Here is a 16827-nt window from a genome sequence, read left to right on the forward strand (position 1 = left end):
TTAGTTCAATGTCTGTGCCAAGCCCTGCCATGTGGAGAACCCTGTTGGGGCAGGTCCCGCTGAGTTTGTTCCCAATGGGTGCTGATTCCTGGGGGTCGGTGTGCTGAGCATCGCTTTTCCTCTCTGTTGAAAGCAGATGTCCTTTGGGACAGAGCCATGGACCTGTTCCCAGCATGACTGCAGAGGCACTCTTGTGCCTGCCCCTTGTAAGAGTCTTCCTGGAGAAGGGTTTTGTGGATGTTTGAGAGGCTCGTGGAAGGTCTCCCTTGTGCTAGAGGTGATGCTGAGACCCAGGCAGCAGCCTGGAAAAGTGACCTGGAGGGGTCGGAGGCTGGAAAATTGGTGAGCAGGGGACAAGGACAGTGTGTGCACTTGTGTGGAAACCACAGGGCCTGTGGGAGGGGGCAGCAGTGCTCAGGGAATGCAGGAGGTGGTGGGAGGAGAGGCTTGCGGGGAGCAGTGAAGGGTGAGCTGGGGAGGAGAGGCGAGTCCTTGTGCCCACTCTGCTGTTGCTTCCAATTTGGGAGGATGTGCTGAGCACCAGCTATTCTCCACAAACACAAAGCATCCATTTCCAGCATTCAGTAGGGCCTGCTAGGGTTTCTATCATCTCTGTTTCAAGAAGTATGTGAAAACTTGTACTTTACCTGTGAAGAACATCTGTTTTCAAATATAACTGTCCCTTAAATCCATATTGCAAAAGAGACCTTCCACTTAGATAGGTACATGTTTGAGATTCTCCTCTGCAGCGTTCATCACCTCAGGCCCTCCTTGCTTCACGGTCCAGGGAGTTTGCTTGTGAAGCATAGGCTGTTGCATCTGTGTGCATTTGGTTCCTTTTTTTATTTTTAAATAGATGACTACATGAGTATTTATAAATCAGTAACAGGGTTTTCTTTCTTTTTGGTCTCTTCTCTTTGTAAAAGAAAGGCTCACTTGCTGAGTGCTAGCAAATACTGACAACTCTTGAATGAATTCCAGATGTAGTAAAAACCTACCTCTTCAGGGCTGCTAATGTTACTTTTTAAGTCCAGATGTAAACTAATAGAGGCTGGTTTTGGTACAGTTAGAAGTCTGTATTATGGGCTTTGTTATATTGTCTTAAGAACTCCTATTGTTATATTCTATAATGAGATTGGGCAGTTCATGAAGATACCTGGTTATTTTGTCCTTTAAAGGCTAATTGAGTGAATAACCTTTTTATCCTTTCAGTGAATGTTAATAAATCATGGGGGTGGGGGGTTGCAAGGTTCAGTAATAAATTTAACAACTATAAATCGTTGACCAAAATGTTTTTTTGCAAGAGTATCTTGGAGTCTCTGGGTTGGAGTTTGGTTAGTGTGTGTGAAGTCATGGAAGTCAAAAAACAGGGCAGTGAGCACCCTGGATGCTCACCTCAAGCAGTAAATAGTTAATCCACTGAAACTGGAAAATATTAAGAACTGAATAGCTGTGTAAATAGCAATGTTTGCAGAAAGGTAGTAGGTACAAAATGTTTACATTTGTATATTTTACATGTGATTTGCTGGCACAGGTTTTCAAGACTTCTTTCTGCAAAGGACAGTAAATGAAACTTCAGTGTATAGTGGCGCAGAATCAATAAATACAATTATTACTATTTTATTAAGTCTTTTTGCAAAGTGTTCAAGAATATTTTATTACTCAGGCTGAAATGTATTCTTTGTGTGGGTATATACACAAAGATGGGTCTATTTTTTTCTACCTCAAATGCTAGAAGCTTACCAAATGGTAGAACTGTACACTGAAAGCCACTGGGGAGTTGGAATTTGGCAGGGAGACGAGTACCATGAGCTGCTGGGTTTGCGTGAAGCTGTTGCAGCCACCTTGATTGTACAGGGCTCAAATCTGAGCAGTGGCTGTGCTGTGTGTTACATCTGGCTTCGTGATCACTTGCATGCAGTGGGCCTGGGCTCTCTGAGGTGATACAGTGCAGTATCAGATAACAAAAAGGTTTTATTTATTACAAAATACGAGGGAAAAAATGGAGGGTGTGTTTTATAATTGCCATATTTAATGGGAATTTTCCATTTTTAGATTTCATGCAGTTGCCTGTGACGGCTCCTGGTGAATAAACTGAGACTGGAACATCTTGTATCAGCTCTTGTACCTGTACCTGCCACGATGAGAAGTTGCATAAGGTTCCTTTTTTCTTGTTAATTCATGCTTTTATTGTAATGTAATTGTTATAAGCAGGTCAATTAGTAAACACATTCCTTTAAGGATTTTTTTCTTTCTCATCTAACAGAAGTTTTCTTCTAAAACTAAAGGGTATAACAGTATTAGTATAAGTAGTATATCAGGCCAAATCACTGATTATGTATTAAGAAGGATCCGTGCTGAAAAGTACTGGTTTATTTCTCCAGACTGATGAATGAGTGTGCTGGTTACTGCTTCTTTTTTGCTGTTGAAAAAGTGTGTCAAACTTAATTTGTGGTCTTGCCTTCACTCTATTTGGTGACTACCAGAGTGAATGTGAATTACATGTAACTGAACAGCTCTCATGCATGTCCAGAACTCTTTGCTTGTGCAAATTTTCTATAAGTTGTATTCTTGTCTAAATTAGCAGCTCTTTCATCCAGGATTTCACCTCCCAACCTTTCCTGCATCACTGGTCCAAGTTTGAACAGTGATTCCTCAAAAACCCCAGCAGGATTATGTGAAACCAGGATGGTTGCATGTTCTGTAAGAACCTGAGTGTTTGCAGCTAATCTGCAGACCAAACCACTGGGTTAGGATATTACCACATGTCATGTGTTTTTATTTGTCAGTGATCAAGCAGGAGCTAACTAAGAACAAAATGCCAGTGTTGAAAATGCAGTGAACTTTCTCACTGTGCCATAGTCTTATACTTGCTAAAACTGCTTAGGATCATGTCCTCTGCTTTCTGTTCCCTGCTCCAAAATGATGGGTTTGCTTACACTCTTTTTATGGTCTGAAGCAGTTGTATACTTCCAAAATTAAAAAGGTGACAGCATACTGTACTTCAATGAAATTTTAAAAAACTTCATAGTATTTCACTAAACCTTTCAAAATTTTGGGTTTTTTTTAAAGGCAGAATATTAAACAGCAAACACTGCTTCCCTTTTAGGCCTTCCAGATCTGATATAACTTTGAAAATTTCACTAAATTTTCTGATTTTAGATTAGTTCTGCAGCTTGATTTTTAATAATGTATTTTCATTTTGAGTTTTTAAAATAGCATACATTAAAGGTTTGAAATAGTAATTGTTACAGAGAAGAATGCATGAGCAAGCATTATATCTTAATGAAAACAATCTTATTCTTTTACTTTGTCATTAAAAGTGGTTATCTTAATGGGGGTTTTTGTATAGGAAAAAAACCCAAATGTGTTGTGATGTTCAGCTGCATTGGTTTTGCTTGCTGTAAAACTTAATTGCCTTGCAGCTAGCACTGTAGCCTCAAGGCAGGGTACTGTTTTTGCTTCTACATTGTCATCAAAATGATTTTTTTATTGCATGTTTAGTGGTCCATTTAGTTGACTTTGATGTTCCCCTGGGAATAGCAGTGATAAATCTGTTGGGCACAAAGGTATTTCAAACTGCATCTCCTTTGCTTACCTGGTGTTTTCCTCTTCAACAACATAGCAAACAAACAAAATGATGAGTTAAAATGCAAGTTCTGTTCTTCAGTTACACAAGGAAAGAGGGGGAGCCTTTATATGGCCAAATTCCTTTGTGTCATGGCTCAGCTCTCCTTAGAACCATCACCCTACAAAGATACTGGAGCTTATTCTTCTAATGAAACTACTCGAATATTTTTCTTTCTTGTTCCAAAAGGCATTGCACTTTTCCAGTGGCCATTTACAATGGTAATTGCAATTAGTTACAAGCATAGATGCTCTGTAAATATCACAGTCTCAAATATATTTCAGATTCTTTAGACATTGGCACTGGAGCTTGCTCTCTCTTGCTAAAGTTTGCTATCTCCTGATTGTAAGATTTTGAAGGAAAAAAATGGAGTCTTACTTGGCCTGTAAGACAAAAAACTTCATTTGCAAAAAACAATTTTTTGTCTCAAAAACATTACATTTTGAGTGAATAAAAAATTGTCTTAATATTTAAAATAAACTCTTTTCAATAGATGACTTGTAATAGCCTCACTTTTGTGAAGGAGTAACTGAAATAATTAACAATTTACTTACGGTAAGAGATGTACATCAGAGCAGTTTTAGAGCAGGATGCTTGCTTTTCTGAGCCAGGAGTACAGTCCAAGATGTTTCCCTGTAGTTTGTCCTGTTGGACTGTTCCCTAGACCTTTTCTTGCAATGCAGCCTTTTATGAAATGGTGGGAAAAGCACAATTTATGTTCGCAATTCAAAGTAAAGATTTCCAGGTTTGGGGGTTATTATGCAAGGGTGAGGCAGAAGAGAGAGCTTGACATTACACAGTGGCATGGTTATAGAAATAGTGAAAAAGGTTCCTCTCTCCTTCTGAGGAGAGGATAAAGCTGTTGGGATAACTAACTGCAAAATGAAATGGGAGACTGCTGTTCTGGAAGGGCTCAGTGCCTCTCTAATCAAGGCAAGTTATGAAACCTAGAGAGAATATTATTTGAATATCCTTGACTGTTTGTCACACAGGGAATTTCTTTGGAGATCAATTTGCCTAAAGGTATTAAATGTGTTGCTTTAATTGTCATATCTAGCAGTGTTAGGTTAAACTCTGCTTCTACTTTTTAGGCAGAGAGGAGGTCTCCAGCTTTATAAGGAGAAAAAAGATGTTCACCTCCTGAACTGGGCCAGGCAAAATAATAGTACAACATAGTACTTTTTAAAAAATGGGTAAATTCCTGTTGTGTGAACTCTGGGTTCAGCTTTAGAACATCTTGTTCTGTGCTGCTATCAAGAACAGTATAATTTTTCTGGCCTGCAGTAGCTGATTGGCCAGCTCATGATTATTTTCATTAAGTATCCTTCAGTGACAGCCTAAGAACATAAGTCTCTTCAAGCGATTACTGAATTTGCCCTTTAGCCTATTTAAGTTTGTTTTTTATTTGTCATTGCTTTTTGCCTTTCATCTGAAAATTAAAATATATGCACTTCTAGTTATTTTTTTTTAATATATTTTAAATCTCTTTCCCTCACTGCTGCTTGTTGCAGTGAGTCCCCACTGTGAAGAGCTCCTGTGGTTTATTTGTTTGTGTCTCAGGCTGCTTTGCAGAAGAGACTTTGATGTTTGGTTCCTTCAAACTGCCTGTAATGATGCAGTGTTAACAGTGAGATTACAGCAGCCTGTTAGGGAAAAATGATCATGGAATATTTTTGCTTGGAATTTTAGGAAGTTTTATGTTTCAGGGAAAGATGGAATTAATCTCATCCTACTAAGGAAGGATGCTGGATTGATCTGTTCCCAAAAGGACTGCAGATCCAGGATTAATGAAGCAAGGTTTCTCTCCATTACTACTGAGGAACTGTATATGATTTAATCATAATTTTTTTCAACTCTAATTTCTTTTCATTAGGGTTTTCAGAGAGCTAATGAAGGAAAAGTCAGAGTATAAGACATCAGCACAGAATAATACATCTTATGAATGAAAAATTACTTAATTTAGAATTGTCAAAAGCTGTGCATCTTATATATACGTCATTATTAGTTTGATTTATGATACTGCTTTTAATAAGTTGTATCAATACATTTAAAAGGTTAACTGAGTGAAGTGCATCTCTAGTTTATTATATACAAAACACTGATTTTTAGCTAGTGACTCATTGACTGTTGCAGAAATCCATCTTTAGCCATTATGGCAACCATCCCTGATTTCCATAAGGATTTCAATTATTTTGTTGATTTATCTTTTTAATATTTTAGATTGAATAATTTCTTGACTCAACAGTAGAATACATTAGAAAGTTACATTATCATTGTGGTCATTGCATATGGTAAATTATGCTTTTAAAACAGACAAAGTGAATATCCTGGCATCATTAGGTACTCTGGAAAAAGTTACACATCTCTTCATAATGCTGTTATTAGGAATTTGAGGATATTTATAAGCTCTTCTCTGGTATTTACCCAATATTATTTAACCCATGTTTATTGATACAGCAAGTGGGCCCATTGAATGCTGGTTCTGAGACTGAAATCATAGGAAGGTCCCTAGGGATAAACCAGCTAAGGTTCTGTCACATAAACAGCTTTCCTTCTCTTAGGTGGTGTCTCCTTAGATAGTGTGTCCAATGCTTGGGAAACATTTCAACATCCCTAATGCTGGAGGTTCCTTCCCATGTGCAGAGTGGTGACATTGCCTGTGTTCCTGGGGCTTGTCTGGAGGCTGGTGATTCACAGTTTGAGGTCATAGAGATTCTAGTGGAGGTGCACATGGAGGTGCTCTGATGTTGAAGAGGATCTTCTGAATTGTATAATCACAAAACCTTTTCAGATAAATACCTGGGATGCACATGTGGTTGTACTGCAGTCTGCTGAAGGGGAGTGGAACAGTTCCACCTCGTGTGTCAGTGTCTGGTTTCATTTGTGTATGGGATTCAGATTCTAACTCCTGCATAAAGAAACCTGCTGGGGTATGGATTGTAATATCATGTTTAAAAATACCCCCCTGCCAGCAGTGATAGTTTACTACTAACCTTTTCTTTTCTCTTTTCAGATCTTTTTGGATCCCTGTCTAGCTGATCAATGTTACCAAATTCTCTCTCGTGACATTCTCAAGCAGCCAAAATGAAGTTGAAGCATAACATCAACCCTGTCCTTCTACAGTTGATAAACTTCATAGTGCTGTTGTACTCCCTTGTAACGTACATTCCATGGTACATACTTTCAGGATCAAAGCAGGCTATAGCAAAAGCCAAGCAGGTTAAAGCCAGACCTGTGAATAACAAGCCTGGGGGTGCATACAGATCTGTTAACAGTCTGCATTGCTTAGCTTCAGTTTTATATCCTGGGTGTGATACACTTGACAAAGTTTTTAAATACGCTAAAACTAAATATAAGGACAAAAAACTCTTGGGAACACGTGAAATTCTGAAAGAGGAAGATGAAATCCAGCCATCAGGAAAAGTTTTTAAAAAGGTAAGTATTTTCTGCCTTCAAGAATTTTTTTCCAAAGTATGTTTACTTTCTTATACAGCACTTCTAGTCCAGTAGAGCAAAGCTGGGGAAAAAATAAATTTCTCTGCTTAGATTCTGTAGCTGTGAAAAGAATTAAATTATCTAATTCCCAATCTTTCAATACTTGGCATTTAAACCAAATCTCAACCTTTTTGCAGTCTTGAATAGATATCCTGTTTATGGTTTCAGTCAAAGAAAAAACACAAGTATGTTTTAGATATTTGTTTTTAATATTCATCTGGTGATGTAAGTGGCTTTAAAGGTTTCTTTTTTAAGTGAATTTTAAAATGTCTAACTTTGTGTTATTTTGAACTGTAATCAGATAAATATATAAAAATTCCTAGATGCCAGTACTCAGATGTGCCTTTCCAGCAGACTTAGTTGATATTTAAGGATTTGCTGTTCTGTCCTGGGAATTCAGGGCTTAAATGAATCTTTGTTTGTAAAAGGATTGAACAGACATATTGGAAGAATTTTTTTTTCTTTGAGTCTCCTTTAAGGTGAACTACTCTGCTAATCTGTAATCCTGGTGTGTGTGGGAGATGTAATTTCAGTACCTGACAACAGCTCTGTTGTTTCAAGGGACTGACTTTTTATAATGTTCAAGCCTCTATTGTCATTTGCTGCTTTGTATTTGTTCAGACACATTGAAAAATGCACTTTTGCTTGCACTTGAAGCAGCAAGGCAGAATACTGCAACAGAATATGCATATTTGTGCATCTCTGGTGTTAAAGGTCTATATTGCTCTATTAGAAGTTGTTAAATCCACAGCAGGTAATTTTTGGTTAAGATTCATTTCTATGCCGATGGAAAAAAATGTCTCTTTGTGCTGCTAGTTTTAATTCTGATAGAGGAGTATGCTTAAAATTGAATTTGGTTAATATCCCAATATATAACAAAGTTTAGTTCTGTCTAAATCTTTATACAAACTTTATTGTTAGTGAAATTCCCCCCTAGCTGTGGAGTTAGTTTTGTAGTGTGATGGAAATGCTGGGGTGAATGGTTACGTGTAATCTTGCTTGATACACATTTTGCTACCTCATTACCCTATAAAGAAACAAAGTTCATGTTGTACAGAGAGTGGCTTCTGAGCACAGATGAGAATTTTGGCTGCCTGTGACATGTGCCCTGTTTTTTATTCATAATTGTGGATGCAAGACTCAAGAACTTAGGAGTTTTAGCCTTTTCCATTATGTAAGCAAAGCGTGAGTATTGGAAAGCTGAGGAATGTTTGTGTTGATCCACTTCAATGACTTGTTTGTGAGTATTTAGACTTAGAAATGACCCAAGTTAGGTAATTTTGTCTAAGCTTGACACAAGGGTTCATTGTAGTCGATTGCTGTACTTGCTCCTGTGTTACTTTGTTCCAAGTTGTGGCATTATTGCACAAGTCCACTTTAAATTGTTTGGTTTTTTTTTTTCCATTAGGGAATACAATGTTTCTTAGGACTCCATAGCATGTGTTAGCAAGTGAGGAAAATCAGAACATTTCATAAGATACCTTGTTGATTCTAAGTGTCAGGGTTCTCTTTGATTTCTGTCTTTAATTCCAGGCACCTTTTTATTGCCTGGTTCCCTTTAGCAGAACCAGCTTGCCAAATTTTGGGGCAATTCTTCAAAAAGGTGCACAACAAGTTTAATTCTTAGGGATAATGTATGTAATTTCTATATCTTGCAGGATCTGCAATATATTTTTATATATCTCAAAAAAAATTAAAATACTCAAATTTTGATTATGGGGAAAACTGAGTGTCCTCACACTTGTAGCTAAAATTATTTAGAGCTTCTTAACATCTTTAAGATCAAATAATCCATTAATTTATTGTGAGAGCAATGATGTCTCAGATAATCTGTAATTTCTTAAATTTTTATGATAGTGTATTGTTACAAAAATATTTGTTTCTTTGCAGATTCCAAAGTAGCCAAATTCATGGGTGTGAATGAAATACAAATACTTGCTTATGCACTAGTTGCATTTCATAGTAATTCAAATGTGGTTAGTTCTTCTATTTCCTTCTCTAGTGTACTTCTCCAATTTCCTTCTCCAAAATCATGCATACCTAATATTAATTTCATAAGCCAGGTATTTAAGTCAAGATAAAATAATGTTGAAAGTACCTCTGAGATTAAGATGTAATTAATTTAACCAGAACTGAAGTTTTATGATACCCAAAAGATGAGCTTCATTATTTTGTGTTGTCTTACTTATATCATCAAGTGCTTGCTTTGGTCTGTGTTGGTATGTGGATTTGGCTTTGTGTGTGTCTTCTTTCATTGGTTTATTTTTTGAGGGAGATGTCTGTTTGTTTTGAGGGCTTGCTCAGCTTTAAAAAGGGTTGGTGACCAGGAACAGAATTACTGGGAGCATAATAAATAAGACATAGTGGGGAGAAGAAAACAGCATTGCTGGGGAAGGTGATGCATCTAAAACCTGAGAGACTTGGGTGCAACAGCAAACACATGGGTAATCACTTGGGAATTCAGAACTTTGCTTATTATTGACAATACTGAAACTTAAAGTGAAGGTCCAGAAAGGTTCTTGCCATGCCAAGTCACTGAGCAGTACTAGAGTCACTTATGATGTTGAAAACCATAGATTGCTATGTGAATAGTATGTTGGGGGGGATCAGATACATTCAGCTGCAATCCATGTGTTCATGTGAAAAAGACCAAAAGTGGATGTTTCAAATAACTTCCTTTGTATTATTTTTAATATACTTTTACAAGAAAATGTATTTAATTCATGATCACTGGTTTCTAAATCATAGTCAGGGTTCTTTAAACCTTATAAGGCACTTACAGGACAACCTTCAAAGGTAATTGAGATCAGGTAATTTAATGACTCTACATGAACCTGCAGCTTTATCAAGATCATTTATTACACCTTTGCACTAAAAATTTTAATATGTTTCTAAAACTCAGGTGAAAGAAATGTTAGCAGTGTGTTTAGTCTCTGCTTTTCTGGATTTCCAGAGTAGAGTCTGGATACTTCCAAGTTATTTTGTGCTGTGTGACAGATGTGACTTGGGCTGCAGTTTAAACCTGGAGCACGAGAGGGCAGCGTTTTCCATGGAATGCTGTGTTTCCAGGTGAAACCTCAGAGCTGCAGTCCCCGCTGGCTCCTTATAAAGTCTGTGCTGAAATTCACTTCTTGAGGACTTTTACCAACTCTTGGACAGTTATTTCCTTTCCATTAGTTATCAAGCAGAAGTAACCTCTGAGAGTTGTTAAGCTAAATGTGTGTGAATGTTTAAAGGATTATGGCACCTAATGCCAGTCTTGTCACCTGCTTGCAGCAGAAGCTGAATCACAGAATTGTTGGGATTGGAAGGGGTCTCTGGAGATCATCCAGTCCCACCCCCTGCCCAGGCAGGGTCACAGGAATGTGTCCAGGTGGGTTTGGAATGTCTCCAGAGGAGGAGACTCCACACCTTCCCAGGGCAGCTCTTCCAGTGCTCTGCCACCCTCAGTGTAAAGAAACTCTTCCTCCTGTTGAAATGGAACTTGTTATGTTTTAGTTCATGGTCATTGCTCCTTGTCCCATCACTGGGAACCCTTAGAAAGATCCTGGCACCATCCCCTTGACAGCCCTTTGATATTTGTATGCATTAATGAGATCTCCTCAGCCTTCTCTTCTCCAGGCAAGAGAGATGCTCCAGACCCCTCATCTTTTGTGGCACCCACTGGACTCTGTCCAGTAGCTCCTTGTCTTTCTTGCATTGTTCTTTGGAAAATGTTAGCAAAAGCTGCTGAGGGCAAGGCCAGGAAGGGAGATGGATTTGGAGACATGCTCCAGTATAAGGAGTGTCCTGCAGAAGAAGCTGATGGAGAAGTGCAGGAGAAAGGGACTTACAGAGGCAGTTTAGTGTATATATATATATATATATATATATATTAATATCTGTCATTCACTAATGTGTACATAATATAAATGGAATAGAGAAGCAACACTGGCTGTGGAGAAGGAACACTGGAATTTGAATTGGAAGGCAGTAGGAAAGTAAAACTCAAAATTGCTGCATTGAAAAAGATGTTGCCTTTTCTCACATCAGTGTTCTTCAGAAATGTATTTTTATATAAATAGGTACAGCCAACAGTGCTTAACATCCTTAAAAAGGGCTTTTCCTTTTTAAGAAAAGAAAGCACCAATGAGGTGAGCTTTCAATACGTATCAAACTTGCTTGAGCAATGAGGATGAATTCCTTAAGAGAACAAAAAAGGGAAAAAAAGCAGAATCACAAGTATTACTTGGAGAGATTAATTTTTTTGCCATTTAATGATTTATTTTCCCCAGTTCAGTTACAGAATGGTGGAAGTTACTAAAACCTGTTAAGGATTGGCAAGCTTACCAGAAACAGTAACAAGAATCTGCTTGTATTTCTTGGCCTAATTATTTGTGAGCAGTTTTCCTGAGGCTACACTGTAGGCAGAGTATAATGGGGAAAGGGTGTCACCCAAGTCACTGCTATAAATCATTTTCAACTGATCAGCTTGTCAAGAACTTCCACATCTGCCAAAAATACTGCCTTTGGGGAAAAACATATCCCAAACTGGAATTTAAATTCCAAATGAGTGAAATTTGGATGGACAGGAAGAGGTGCAATATTTGTTTTGGAAGCAGTGAGAGTTTTCCACACCAGAAATATCTTGGTGTGTTGAAACAAAAAGGGACTCCCAGGTCCCTCCTCTTCCTCAGGGGGCTGTGGCAGTGAGCACCAGCCCTGCCCCACATGCTGCCATTTCAACCTGAGCTTTCTGCTCCAGAAAGGGTTTGGCATTGGAAGCAGCCTGTTTGCCTCTGAAACAGAGCTTCTGGAAATAAATCTGGAAAACCTGAGCAGATATTGTGTGAGAGATCTGTGTTTTCTGCTGGAATTGCTATATATTGCTGTTGTTGACAAATGTTTTTTTGGACTTGATAAATGATATTTTTCCATAAAGACATTAGTGAAATTTTTCAAGCAGCTGCATGTGTACCTGTTTGTCCTGCTAAACAAGTAAATTAATGAGCAAAATGCAGTGAAGCTGTAGTAGGTACAACTCATTGTTACAACTAATTGTAACTTAAACAGTTTGGAAAATTGTCTTGACAAAAGTAATCTATTAGATTTTATTTTTCTATTTTTGAGTTTGAGAGAGATTTTGAAGTATGTTTTATTAAATAAGTGGATGTGGAAATACAGACTCATTAGAAATGTAGTTACATGTCAAAAAGTTGTTAGATTTGACAGACCAAAGTCTGAAATTTAGTTCACATTGATGAATGGAATATGGAAAAAAGAATGAAGGAGCTTTTCTAGTTCTGTTTTTTTTTAGTGTTTGTTTGCATTTATTACTAATGCTTTGTAAAGAACATGTCTGAAATAGTTGATTAAAAATTGTTTTTCAAAATTGTAAGTGTGCTTATATAAGCAGATGGGTAGCATATAATATTTTAGAGTACAGATTTTCAGTATAAAACATCTTCATACTATATCTACACATGGAAATGTCTAGGTTGGTCTCAAAGAAATAGCCTGTCACTCAGTAAGGAAATGGTACTGCAAGGTGCAAGTGCATACAGAAATTTGGGTAGTGACCTGTAAATTCAAATCCAGTTTTACTGTGCACCAGCTTTCCCATATGGAAAAGTGAGATTGTGTAATATATTCTACATGACTTCTCAGAACTGAGGCTTCCCAGTAATTTCCTATCCTGTCTTCTGTCCCACTTTTGTTTAACAGTAAAAAAAGGCAAAATTATTACTACTCATCCCCTTGACATTTGTTTCAGAACAAAGGGAAAGGGATTTCACAATTTCTGACTGAGGGCCCATGGATATACTGCTTTCTGGTTTCCAGTTATTTTAATGAACATCTGAATGTCATATTTGTGTATAATTGTAGCCTAAATATCCAAGAAAGCAAATAAAGAGAATGTACTGTGCTAACTACTGCTTTTCATCCTTTACATAAACCAAACCCTTTTAAAAAGTAGAGGTATGTGGGCCAGATAACCAAACACAGTCTTTCAGAGGACTTCTGAAGCTACAAAAGGTGGTGGGAATCATGTGCTTTCCCTTCTGTGAAAATAGAAATTGAGATGGTAACCTGCAAGGAGATTTTGCATTATGATATGGTATTTATGTTGGAACTTCCACAGGCCCTGTAGCTTTTGGCAAGAAAAAGTATCATCTTTATCTTGAGTAAACTGCTGTTATAATTTAAGCACATTTCACTCAAACATCTGTGGATTCTTCACATGGGTGAAGACGTAATAGGACATGTGTTAAGGATTTTAATTTTCTTAATTGATTTTATTATTCTTATTAGGTCATCCTTGGCAAGTACACCTGGCTTTCTTATGAAGATGTATACATTAAAGCTGTTAATTTTGGAAATGGCTTAGCAGTCTTGGGTCAGCAGCCAAAGACTAACATTGCTATCTTCTGTGAGACCAGAGCTGAGTGGATGATTGCAGCCCAGGCCTGCTTTATGTGCAACTACCAGCGTGAGTACCTGTCTTCCCTGAAGTTTTATGGTTTTTGATCTCACAATCTCAAAACAAAATTTTCTTGCTTTGCTTTATGTACTAAGAAAACTTTATCTAGATTTTATGTAGAACATTAAAGTTTGCAAATTAAAAAATACTGCATAAGGTAGAAACTGCGAGCTTTGTAGCCTTTTGCTTAAGTGAATAGATAAACCTGTATCTGTTGGCAGATGGGGAGAATGGTTTTGGGAAGTATAGTGTGCTCAATGAATTTGTGAGAGGTTTATTTTCTTTTCATCTTGAATCAGTACAGATTCCCAGGTTTCTGAAAACAAACAAACAAAAATCACACATGAATTCATTGACTTGATTTCAGGAGTTGACGTCAAACCTTCATCTGTGCCTGCAAGTTTTGTTTTATCTGGATATTTTGTCAGTTCTTTAATTTTGATTTTGGTTAGGCCTATTTTTCTTGCTCAAGAATGTACTGAGTGCTGGTCTCAGTGTGCTGTAGTTGTTTAAATGTCTGTTTCATCATTGCTCCTTAATATGTCCTTCACCTAACTAAGCCTAGCCTGTCTGGGTTCTGTGATGCTCTCAGGGGGACACATCTTGTCCCTCAGGGCATGCCACAGACTGCTTTCCTCGCAGGAACAGCCTTTTCCCTTCTGTGCCACATTTAACCTACTTCAATAAGAGGTGGACTGTAAAAGCCAGATGTGCAGAAATTCCTGATTTCCTACCTAGATACAGTGAAGATATCTATCAGTTATACTTTTTTCAGATTTTGGAAGCAAGTCTAATAAGATTTATATTTAAATGGTCCCTCTGAGTATGTAGCAGTTTTTATTTAGGTATGTTTTTACTCCTGGCTCTGGTTATTTTGCATGTTCCTTTTGCTGTGTTGGTCCCTCAGTGTTAAGGAAGGAGCTGGTGGCAAGGTGCACTACTCTGGCCCTTAGCATTTTGAAGTCAGTCTGCTTGCCTTGTGTGACAGCTGGCTCTGTGACGAGGAGGGACAGGATGTTGTGTAGGGACTGTAGCAATGCTTTTGGCATGGCCTCCTGCAGTACCTGTACAGCCAAACTGTTCAGATAAAGGTGGGTGAGATGGACCATTGGCTGCAAGGATTGTAAGCCACAGAACAGGGTTAGTTGCCAGCCTTCAGTGGCTGACAGTGACTCCAGTACTGCTTGATTTCTTTATTGAAGGCCTGGGTGATGGGACAGAGTGCAAACACAGGGGGTTTGTTGGGTGGTGGCGTGTTGGGGGCAGCAGCCAGTGCACCCGGGGGTGGGGCTGCTGTGCAGAGAGGAGACTCTCAGCTGGAGAAGTGGGTTGTCTGGAACCTCATGGAATTCAGTAAAGACACTTAAGATTTCCTCTGTGTGCACCTCATGCACCAGTATAGGCTGGGGGAGAGCTGGAGAGAGCAGCTTTGCAGGGGAGCACCTGAGGGTTCTGGTGGGCCATGGGTTCCCCAGGATTTTGCAGCACTTTCTTGCAGTGAAGGCCAGCAGCATCCTTGATGGTGGTAGCATGAGTGTAGGTAGGTCCAGGGAAATGATCCTTCTCCTCCTTTTGGACACTGGTAGAACCACATCTGGACTGCTGTGTCTGCACTGGGGCTACCTATTAGGAAAAAAGATGCTGACATCCTGGAGCAGGTCTGGTGGAGGGCTGCCGAGATGCTGGGGGGGTTGGAGAACGTGACATCTGAGGAGAGGCTGACAGAAGGGTCTGTTCAGCATTAAGATGACTTCAGATCTTGCTGCTGTCTGACACTACCCAGAGCAGTATACAGAGGAGATGGAGCTAGGCTCTGCTCACAGAGGTGTGCTTTGACCTCTGCAGGCCACAGTCACAAGCTCAATGGCAGGAAAATTTGATTACATATTAGGACAAACATCTTCATTGTGAGGGTGATTTGATATCAGAACAGGAGCAAAGAATGGTTGTGAAATCTTCATCCGTGGAGACCTGTAAAACCCAGACTGGCCACGGCTCTGAGCACTCTGCTGCAGTGGATGGTGTGTGCTGTGATCTTTCCAGGTGTCTTCCCACCCAAACTGGTAATGCCTTTGGTTGGTTCTTCAATGAGTAAATGTTGCTGGCCTGCCTACCAGAGCAGAGAACTGCACAGACTATTCTCAGATTAGATGCCTATGCTGCTTTTAAACCACATGTCTCTGTGCCAGTTCCCTTTTATCACTTTTGGGATCTGTCAGATTCCTAGTGGCTATCCTGGGAATAAAATGTAAAAGCTTGTATAATTTTTTTTTTTTTCCTTTGGAACTGAAGCACGTTTACAAATCCTAGGGAGATCTGCAACTTGAGGGGGGAAAATCTGAGCTAGGGGCTGGATGTTGTGAGCAGGATGGTGTGCATGTTTTTGGGTTTGTTGGATTAGTGCTCTAAATCCCCTTACTGCGACGTGCCTCAGCTCACACTCTGACGTGGTGTTCAGCATCTAAGCTGTGTCATCTTCTGTGAACTTGGCTGACTTGTGCTGGCAGATGAAGAGAGAGCTGTGCAGTGTTCACAGGCAGCTTGCAGGAGAAATTGGAAGATTCAGATGGTGTTGAAGCAGTAGTAGTGGCAAGACATCGCTAAGTGGCTTATGTTAGCATTTTTCAGTGTGCAGGTTTAATACCAGCTAACTGCTGTGGGGGTGTTGGGACATTCTTTCCAAATGTGAAATGTGTTCAGTCTGATGGATTCAGACATTCTGGGCCCAGAACTGATCTCTCAACAGAGCAGGTTCATCTGCTTTGTACACAGTGTTGGAGAGAATGCCTTTTTGCAGTACTAAACTAAAATAAGGAAAGTGAAGTTTGTTATGGGTTACTTGCACAAACAAATGATTTTATGGTTGGAAATATTACTTGATTTTAAATATGACTTTTTCTGAAGTTCTCGGTTTTGTACTTGCAGGAGGTAGAGTGGGATTGCTAGCTCAGAAACAGAAGTAGTACTAATGTAAAAGCAGATTTTATTCCTAAGTACCTCTTCATGTGTGTGAACAGCTCTTCACCAGGACAGGAAGATAAAAGACGAGTGCATAGCCAAATGGTGGAATAGGAGAGGTTAGGTTTCATTTTTCAATCATGCTTGAGCAGAAGTGGTTTTGTCAGAATTAAATTTGGCTGAAGCCTCTAAAGGTGCATTTTCTTTTTATTCTTGATGTACAATGGATGCTGAAATACTCAGTTTAACATTCCAGTTACCTTGAAATAAATTGTTCTTGAAATAA

The 16827-nt window shown here is 38.8% G+C and overlaps 1 protein-coding gene across 3 annotated transcripts in view; it reads left to right on the forward strand.

Annotated features, from left to right (window-relative positions):
- ACSL3 (acyl-CoA synthetase long chain family member 3) overlaps window positions 1–16827 on the forward strand; it is a 47846-nt gene that overhangs the window by 13142 nt on the left and 17877 nt on the right. For all 3 annotated transcript variants that reach the window (XR_004498690.1, XM_015638085.1, XM_015638086.3), the window contains exons 2-4: window positions 2056–2159; window positions 6642–7063; window positions 13415–13592. Coding sequence is in view for 2 of the 3 variants with exons in the window: in XM_015638085.1 (XP_015493571.1) it covers window positions 6713–7063; window positions 13415–13592 (529 nt within the window). In the remaining variant the exon portion in view is untranslated. The remainder of the gene's footprint in view (window positions 1–2055; window positions 2160–6641; window positions 7064–13414; window positions 13593–16827) is intronic.

Source organism: Parus major, chromosome 9, assembly GCF_001522545.3.
Source record: "Parus major isolate Abel chromosome 9, Parus_major1.1, whole genome shotgun sequence".
Classification (NCBI taxonomy): Eukaryota; Metazoa; Chordata; class Aves; order Passeriformes; family Paridae; genus Parus; species Parus major.